The sequence below is a fragment of the Carassius carassius genome, chromosome 44, assembly GCF_963082965.1.
Source record: "Carassius carassius chromosome 44, fCarCar2.1, whole genome shotgun sequence".
Classification (NCBI taxonomy): Eukaryota; Metazoa; Chordata; class Actinopteri; order Cypriniformes; family Cyprinidae; genus Carassius; species Carassius carassius.
The window spans coordinates 6,513,615-6,523,596 of NC_081798.1; the positions used below are offsets into that span (position 1 = coordinate 6,513,615).

The following is a 9,982-nucleotide window of genomic DNA, read 5'->3' on the forward strand; positions in this document are numbered from 1 at the left end:
TGTTATATTATTTTTTAAATGATAAATTAATTAGAATAAATGCATCTATATTATTAGCCTAAGGATTAGTCATGATAGGAAGCTATTATTTTTTACGAGTGGTCTTAAACTGTTTTTAATTGAATTATTAACTATAACTCATACTTATTATTTGTAATATTTTATTATTTTATATAGATTAATATTTAATATTCATATTATATATATATATATATATATATATATATATATATATATATATATATGAATGCTTTAAGTGTTAAAATATATTTTAATATATTAAATAAAATGTATTTTATTTTGTTTTTAATAATTAGAGCATTACATTACATTTCTATAGCCATAGTCATTTTGGAAGTGTTCTTAAACTGTAGGTTTTTAAAGTAAATAAAATTAAAGATATTAGCTGTCTGTTAGCTTCAGTGCAAACAAATGAAATGCAGAGCCCCCATGCTAAGATCTGCAAGTTAGATGAGGATGGTAGCGCAGGGACTCTGTGAAGCGCAGCGAGTTGTCAGTTGAAGTCCCATTTTTGTGGAAGCGGTATTCCCTTGACGATAAGCTCTGACAGCTAACCAGAGGCAGAGAGGAAAATAGCACAAAGGAAATTCTACCTTCCTCTTCATCTTTAGCTTTCTTTGCATGCCGGTGTTTACTGGATGTCACCGCTATATATAGATTCCATTGCCTTATTTTTATGCTCTCCACGTCCTCTCTCTTTCTTTATCTCTAGGTTGGAGATGAGATCCTGGAAATCAATGGGGAGAGCACCAAGGGCATGAAGCACGCCCGCGCCATTGAACTGATCAAAAACGGTGGCCGAAAAGTCCACCTGGTCCTCAGGAGGGGGGACGGCTCCGTGCCAGAATATGGTGGGTCAATCTACGAGAACATCCCCTTCTCCCCTGTCTTCACCCCCTGAGGAGTTCCCCCACAGGGGTCGGAAACACCACCACCTCTTCTTTTCTGCACACTGGCCCTGTCCTCTGACCTCCTCCTGGGTGATGGGCCTTCCACTCGCTGCTTTTGCCCCCCCTTGCCTCTGCGCACTGGGCTAGCCTAGGGGACTCTGGGATATGTGGCTTTTGGGTGGTGGTTGTGGCACATGCTTTTCGTAATACTTCACAAGAAAAAAAAAAAGAAAAGAAAAAAATTCAAAGCGAGGAAGCAGAAATATTAACGTTTCTAAAACTGGATATACGTTTATTGTTTTTCAGAGGAAAAAAAAAATATGATAAACTCCATCATGCTCCCCGTTGGGGTGGCATGACCATGTCAGTGAGTTGTAACATATTTATGATATTTATTGAAGGTGAATGTAAGCTACTGAGAAGGGTCTTTAAGGACATTTCATGACTACAATGCATTCTGGTAACATTAGCCTTTACGGTAAAAACTCACAATACTGTATTCCACAGATTCACAGATCGTTTTGCACGTTGTACATGTCAACTGCTTATTTGCGAACTTTCAGATGGTTCTTGAACTCCACATTCCATTATCGTTTTTTTTGTTTTGTTGTTGTTTCTAACTGATTGTTATCGGACGTTACATCCTTTCATTTACAGACAGAAAGCAACTCACTTATTGAGCATAATGTCAGTGCCGCATGATGTCAGTCAATATCTAAATGTCTTTTTTCCTTGTCAGTTTCCATAATATTTATGGAAAATTCACGTACTAGTTTGCCACAGTTATTTTTTATGCTTTTCTTTTTTTTCGGTCTTGACCATTTAAAGATGCTCATTCATGTATTTTGTTCAGAATGTGATATAATGTGTCCTTTCCTGCACCAACATGATATCTCTGTGAGGTTGTATATTTTTATACCATTTTGTACTTGTTTTTCTCATTTTTCTCTTCCATGTCTCACCACTTTTGTTTTCTTTCTGTTTGCAATGTAAACTGCTTCATATGGTGTGTGTGTTTGTGCACATAAGCTTGTTACGGCATCCACATCTCACTGTCTTTGGGTTGGTTTGCTGCTGAGTGTGTGTGTGTGTGTGTGTGTGTGTGTGTGTGTGTGTGTGTGTGTGTGTGTGTGTGTGTGTGTGTGTGTGTGTGTGTGTGTGTGTGTGTGTGTGTGAGTGAGTGTGCGGTTGGTTCCGGCTCTCTCTGTTACTGTTGATTTTTTCACTCAAGGGTGGGGACGTTTTATGGACAATCTATCTTTGACTAACTGATAAAATAAACACTGTTTCCATTGCAAAAGAGCATAACTCTCTCTCACGACTGTTGTTTAAGGGATCTAAATACTTTGCTTCTCTCTCTTCTTTTTTTATTTATTTATTCTTTTCTGTTGTTCTGGGCTTTTCCTTCCACCCCTAGCGATGGTTGCTCCCCAAGTTGCTGCTTGTATGAGATCTGAAAAGACAGGAGAGCCTGCTTTCTACCAAAATCAGACCACGGTTTGTAGATCCCGTGTTCCGTCTCATCACATATCTGGCAGTTTTGTGTGCTGTGGCTTCCACTCAACTGTACTGTCCCTTGCAAGTTCATTTACACAGAATGCATTGCCAGTGCTGTGGCCATTCCTGACATTGTGACCTGAATGAGTGGGTTCATTCTTGCATTTAAAGTTTGCCAGCATCCCCACAGACGAGATGAAAACCTCATCAGTGAATGCAATTATTTTTTCTTATTAGTGGGTGTTGTTTTATTTTGTTGTCATGCGTTTTTTGTTTTTATTTATGTCGACGTTTGCCACCCACCAAAGCCATTAATTGGTAAAGGGAAATCTTCTTCGACTCTTTGGATCCCTGTCTATATTCAGCATGCTAGGTTTAAAAAATATGTAGCTCAAAAGTGCTTCTACATGTAAAATGTTAGTTTTGAACTTCAGAAAAGATTCGTGCGAACCAAAAGGTTTGTCTGCCTCAGGTTTGTTACACCAATTTTTCTAATCACATAGACATGTCTATTACCAACCAGTCCATTACGTTTGGATATTTTGAACTTTTGAACAGCATTTTAAAAGCATCAAATGCATGAGTTCCTCATTTGCATCAGCACTAAAACTATTCTTAATTGTTGATTGAACACGTTCAGTGTAGTCAGAATCAGTAAGTACGTTAACATGACTGTTAAGGCAGATTTTTGCTCAGTTATCATTTCTCTGTCCAAGTATTCATAGTAAATATTTGGAAAAAATGGTCATACATCACCTGTATGCACAGTGCTAAGGTCAATTGTAGTTTGATTAATGTAGAAGTATTGGGCAATAGTAACTAAACTTCACTAAAGTGGACTATTCTATTTCATTTGGACACAAAAGAACTAAAAGCTGGAATACACTACACTACACTACAAAAAAAATAATAATTTGAAATGCTAGGCCTCATACACGTGTGGACTTGCTGAAAATGGCTCCAAAAAAAAAAAAAAAAACTGGCCATCATACACTGAATGGCTGATCGTGTTACCAGACTTACACGTCATTTGGAACGGAACAAAACCACGAAGAAACATGCAGCTTGTTGCTACATGTTGAAAGAGATGCACAACAAAGGAAAAAAAAATCTTTTAAAATTGACTCAAAACATTGAATGACGTTTGATTTCCTCCGACTGACCAAAATCCGCAAACAAGCGTCAACTCCTCCAGACTGCTAAAATCTGGGCAAAAGTAATGTAGTGGATTCCAGCCTTGACTGTTGTTTTAGTCTAACTGGAATCAGACTTTTAAGGTGCATGTAAACATGCTTAATGGGGGCGAGGTAGTCTAGTCATGGTAACAGCTTAACCAATAAAAATTATGATAATAAAGACAATACACATTCACAATTCATCACAAACATGATACTTGTTCAGCTAGTATGTGACAACTGAGTTCACCCATAATTACTCGTATCTTACAGACGGCATCAACGACGGCAACGGCCTCGGCGCCGGTGCACAAACTGTTTCGGAAGTGAACGCAGTTCCTCTCGAAAGTCGGCCCCACCCACCATTGGAGTCCAGCTATCCACCAGATCTTCACAAATCATCACGCAATGACGACAGGAGGGCGCGGGAGTCGGGCCAACAGGAGCACGGCCACCGGTCAAACAACCGCCACAACAACCACAGACACCGCTCCCCTGAAAAGAAGAGCAGGAGCAAAGGGCACAGCAAGGACAGTGGAACCTCAAAGCCTCACAAGAGGAAGGGTGACAAGAAGAGGTCCAGCAAAGATGACTCACACCATCACCACCACAGTCACAACCAGAACCATCATCACCACCGGAGGCACCGCTCCCCAGAGAGGCGCAGAGCTCGGAGCGCTGAGAACACTTTGGACAGTCGATACGACCGGAGACATGGCCGCTCACCGGATAGACGCCACCATCGTCACTCTTCTCCTCACAGACACAGTTCACCTCAGCGCTCACCCCACCGATCTGGTTATCGCCGTAGATCTCCCTACCATTCCCCTCAAAGATCCAGATACCAGTCCCCCTCAAGACGTCCTGCGGCATCCTCAGATAAACCCTACAACGGTGACTTCAACAGGGGGCTGGATATGACCTTAAAAGAGCCTCCTGCTCCGAAGCCTCCATCCCGATTCGAGAGCATTCCACATTTGTCAGCGTCCCTGGACCGGCTCGATCTGGAAGACACCCTACCAAAAGAACCGCCCGGCTACCTTGACGACCTTTCCCCCATGGATCGAGCCTATCGGGACTCGACACTTCTCCGCGGGGCTTCTCGAGATGGCACTTTTCCCCATGTTCGGACACCCGACTCGGATTCAGCCTTCCAGAACTACAACTCGTTGTTGAGGGGCCGCTCCCCTGTGAGAAGTGGGGGCAGACAGGACGGATACCGTAGAGTCGAGTCTCCAGTTTCAAACTCGTACCGGACCAGGAGTCTAGGTCGAGACCTGTCTCCCATCAGAGGGTACCGCTATGAGGAGGAAGAGGAGGTCGAATCCCAGCTGGGTGATTATTATAGCACGCTCAGATCCAATTACAGTAGAGCTAACGATAGTCTACCTGAGCCAAGGAGGAAGGCCTATAAAGAGAGCCCTAAAGACCTCAGCATCTGATGACTCGGCTATGAAGGACCCCATTCGCAGAACCCGCCGTCCACACGAGCCTTCGTCCAAGGACTGCACAGACCCTGGATACTAAATTATTGATTTGAAGTCTGGTGTTTTCTCATGGTTGAACATCTTTACAACTCTCAACAGCAAAAGAATGATTTTGTTTCTTTCCATCAAAGCGTCATTTTGGTTTCTTTTATTACCCTTTTTATAAATCTGCTAGCAGTTTTACAGAGATTGACAACTATGTATAAAGAAAACGATTATGTGCCTAACAGTACCATTCTTGGTGTTTTCTTTTTTGGTTTTCTTTTGTTTTGTTTTACAAAGGGCAGCCTTTTGGACTACTGTCCGATTATGAAATATTCTGTTACAGAGAGCCCTCTCATGCACCGAGCAGCTCAGTCAGTCAATGTGGTGCTCAGACATATACTGTGCATGTCTTTACAATTTCAATGTCCTTTCTCTCTTTTACTTTCTCTCTCTTCCCAGTGCCACTGTTTTTTAGACATTTGACCAGAGTATAGCACAAGCCTGCATTTGTTTGTATATTTTTGACAGTTTGCAGTATGTGTACATTCAGAGGTGATCATTTTAAAAGAATGAAGGGATAATGAAATAAAAATTATGATGATAATGTTCAAAAAATAAAAACAGTATATATATACACATTTTGATGGTCTTTCTTATAATTCTCAAGCTTTGCACAAAAAGGAAATTGGCTAGTTAGCAGGTCAAGTGGAGGATAACTTGGACTGCGAAATTTCTTCTAGATGGATGCATGTGGGAGGTAGAGATTGTTTAACTGCACTAGGTTCTTCTCTAACACTTTGCCAACATGTCTGGAAAATAAAGAGGAGGAGAAAACAAAGACTTCTTTATTTTCTTGGCAGTTCACAAGGTGAAGGAAAAGAGGTTCAATACACTACCCACGGAGTCGACTGTGTTTTAAAAATCCAGTGAGAACTTCTCTCGGGTTATCAGATGAAAAAGAGACTGAGCCTTCCTCTCTGGCTTAAAGAGAATCATGTGAATGCATAAAAAGAGAAATGCATCAGGTGTACTTTGTTCTCTGCAGACTGCAGCCCTAGTAGTTATCAGAGGGAATTAGTATGTCGTCACTTCAACAGCATAACTTTACACAATGAGAATAAACATTACTGGTCCAGAAAAGCATTTTAGAGACCTCTTTATGTTAATGTATTTTTATTCAGCTTTCAGGTCATTTAGGTTTGCACAACAAAAAAGTTAATGCTTGTACGATTTCGTCTACAGCATAATATTTAAAAGGTAGAACTCATGGTTTTCGCTCAACACATGAAAAGATGACATTGCAGAAGAACAGTGTGCGACAGAAAGCTCTTTAATATCTGACACAAGACTAAAGTAGTTGATTCATTCCTGGAATGACATAGCGTTAGTTGTGCTACCTGGTGTGAATGGCTGCTTTTTTGACCTCATTTTATTCCCACTGCTGCGTCCAAGAATAGAAGGCCTACATTTTGGAGAATGAAAAAACAGGATTGGAGTGATGTAAGCTACAGACACTGTTGCTTTCCTGCCATACAAAAGTATGCTGACGTCCCAACATCCAGATCTGAACAGAACAATGTGCCATGCACTACAGTGACTCTGTCTCTCTGTCTGTCTGTCTGTCTGTCTGTCTGTCTGTCTGTCTATGTAGGCTAGCATTTGTGTCCATCTCTTCTGTTCATGCAGGTTTGAATTTGTATTCTGTTATACACCGGGGGAGGGTAAAGGATTTCTGGGTTGCCATAGTTACCTCAAGGTCATTTTTACAGAGTTTCATAGGCATTTGTTTCCAAAGAGCATGGCGCAAAAACCTCAAAATTCCAATGAAAATCAAGGAAACATCGATTGCATTAAATGTTTAATTTTCCTTGCTCACATAACAGACAATGCATTTGTTTGTAGTTGCATTTGGCAGTCTCTTTGAGTTTATCTTGATCATTGTAAGAAAAAAAACATTTTGCAGTTTTGCAATGAACGGTTTGATATTATAGTATAGATATCAGCACATAAAGTACAGTAAATCACTTAATTTACAATAAGTATGAAATCTACTGTGGCCTTTACATTTAATAAAAAAGGGGTTCTTCGAACACCTTTGTATTTATCTCAGTCCTATTTAGCACATTCCATTGGTAACATTGTTGCAGTGATCAGTGTTACATTTACATTGACATTTAGCAGAAGCTTTTATCCAAAGCAACTTACAAATGAGGACAATGGAAGCAACCAAAATCAACAAAAGAGCAATGATATACAAGTGCTATGACAAGTCTCAATTAGCCTAATGCAGTACACGCAGCAAGGTTATATAATAAACAAAAAGAATAGAGCAAGCTAGTATTAGAGACACTTTTTAATTGTATAATAAATAAAAAGAAAACATAGAGAGCTAATTACAGTATACTTGTTACTTTTATATACTGGCTCTATGTAGCAGTTTTATTTGTTCTGCTCAAATTCATTAAGCTAAATTTTAAAAATGATACAGTTTTATTTTTAAAATGAAATTTATTTGTGTAATGGTAAAACTACATTATCAGTAGCCAAAACTCCACTGTTCATTGTCACGTGAAGTAGTAGTAAAGTGCCGTTCTTGTCTAATAGAGATACCTTTACGCTCACATCCACAGTCATCCACATCCCACATGTTGTTCATTACAGGGAAGTAACTGTCATAGACTGCAGACAGCTGAATTGTATATCCTGTAAATAGCCCAGAGCATGACCCTCAGGCAGAAGATTCAGAGCTGGAAACAGATGAGGTCTCTGTCTTTGACTTTGAGGTAGAACTTCCTTCCTCCTCGTCATGGAAGGGATCGTTTCCACAGCACAGAATTAACATCATGGAGTGACGGAACTGCTTATTCATGAAGACGTAAATGAGTGGGTTATAGAGAGCTGAGCTCTTGGCGAAAAATGCCGGGATGGTCATAAAAATGGGGCTGAACTGACTTCCCTGGTGGGTGAAGATATACCAGGCCACGCTGGCATAGGGGAGCCAACATATCAGAAAAGCGATGACCATGAGTATTACCATTCTAGTAACTTCTCGCTCGGCCCTCTGGGTAGTCTCCGATTCTTGCTGCTGGGCGGCTGCGATCTTGACTGTGCAAAGCAGACGGCCGTAGCAGAAAGAAATGATGGTGAGAGGGATTGAGAAGTGCACGACGAACATGTAGATGACAAAAGACTCGTTGTCAGTCTCAGGATTCAACGTGTAATAGTCCACTCCACATGAACACTGCAGGCCCTCAGGGATGTAGCGGGACCAACCGAAGAGAGGCGGTAAGGCACATGTACAGGCCATTATCCAAGAGAAAGCGACACCAAAAGTGGCGTGGAGTTGCGTGAAGCGAAATTTGGTGAAGGGCTTGCAGACAACCACCCATCTCTCCACAGCCAAGACAACCAGAGACCAGAGCGCGATCTCACCACCGAGAGTAGCGAAGAGACCCTCCAAGTTGCAGCCGGCACGTCCTAGGACGAAATATCCGTGTAAGGAGGTGTAGAAGGTGGTCGTGAATCCACCAAAAACCATAAAGAGGTCGGCCACGGCTAAGTTCAGAAGGATGTAGTTCAGGGGTGTCCGCAGCTTTTTGTTTTCAATGGTCACGTACAATGTAATGCCGTTGATGGGAATGCAGGTCACGATGAGGAAGAGCATGTATGCGGTGACACAGTAGAATGCCAACGGTGAGGCCAGGTAGAATTGTGGGTACTCATAAGGGCTGCGCACCACGCCAGTCACATTGGACATGGGAACGTAAAAGTCTGGTCCCTCCGTGCCATTCATGACGAACGGTTTGTTTGATCTGGGAAATTGAGCACACTCCGCTCGGGCGCCTTTAAAGGGCAGATTATAGATGAGCATATCTGACTGATCAGCAGAATTGTGGTTGAGGCAATGCTTATCTTAATCTCATCCCTGCATTTACAGGCTCATGGTGTGATCAGGTTATGTGGATTGAATCTGTCTTCATCAATTGGGTTAAACAGATCAGTTGGTGCATAGAGCAATTTCATCTTTAAAACATCTATTCATAATTATAACAGACACAACTAAACTAAAGAGTGTAAAAGTAGAATTTTTTATAAATAAAAGTGAAAGATTTTTATTCTATTATTATTATTATTGAATGTTCTGTATGTTGTCTTGCTTCACCAGTGTTCATCAGTTTGTTTTTTGTTTTGTTTTTACCCTAGCCTTGAGCACATTTGAAACTTATGTGCCTTGATGTATGTAAAAACTGTTATAAAAGCTTGTTTGACCTTGATATAGTAAGAGGGAAAGCGGTTTTATCATCATCATTCATTTATTACAGATTACAGTTGTTGACTTACAATTAGGCTTTGTAAATATGCTATTTAAAGAAACTGCTGGGACAATATATAATTGTATTATTATAGAATTGATATATAAGTATATTCTATAGTTATATTTTATAGCATATTGCTATAGCATATGTCATTTATTAACCACATCTAGAGGAGTATTAATTTTTCAGACAGTGGACAACTAAAATGTATTGTCTGACAATTTGTTTGTATTATTATTTGATTTCAACAAATAGCCTAATAACTGTATAAGTCAGGTTTTACTTGGTATTCAGCCCTGGAGACAAAGGAAGGCTATCATTTAATATTACTCACAAAAATAAATTCAAAACATACTGATATTTTTAAATGGTTAAATATCGTTTCCGTGAAGAGACACTGAAAACATGAACTGAAATGAGTATAAACCCGCTGTGCATTTCTTGGTCAATAGCTTCCCACGCGCCCTCTTGTGGTGCATATCTGAAATGACAGTTTCTCTACAACAGCAATCCCGTCATTTTATTTCAGTTAGTTAGTTATGAACAGGATAGGCTACATCACTGAAATCCAGCAACTGAATATTATTTTATTTTTTGGCAACATCAATTTA

General features: G+C 40.3%; 2 protein-coding genes across 9 annotated transcripts in view; one reads left to right on the forward strand and one right to left on the reverse strand.

Moving 5' to 3' along the window:
* The window catches only part of LOC132126336 (membrane-associated guanylate kinase, WW and PDZ domain-containing protein 1-like), a 127,375-nt gene extending 121,684 nt beyond the window's left edge, over nt 1–5,691 (forward strand). For 7 of the 8 annotated variants that reach the window (XM_059537540.1, XM_059537536.1, XM_059537535.1 and 4 more), the window contains 2 exons: nt 734–872; nt 3,857–5,691. In XM_059537540.1, coding sequence (XP_059393523.1) covers nt 734–872; nt 3,857–5,025 — 1,308 coding nt within the window. In that variant the 3' untranslated portion in view covers nt 5,026–5,691. Of the gene's footprint in view, nt 1–733; nt 873–2,328; nt 2,409–3,856 lie in introns of all 8 variants that reach the window. The other variant, XM_059537542.1, reaches the window with a different exon arrangement.
* A 1,870-nt stretch (nt 5,692–7,561) lies between these two features.
* Nucleotides 7,562–8,884, reverse strand: rhol (rhodopsin, like). The gene has a single exon (XM_059537545.1). It carries the CDS (start codon nt 8,846–8,848, stop codon nt 7,784–7,786), a length of 1,065 nt encoding a protein of 354 aa, XP_059393528.1. The 5' UTR covers nt 8,849–8,884; the 3' UTR covers nt 7,562–7,783.
* Nucleotides 8,885–9,982: the final 1,098 nt, after the last annotated feature.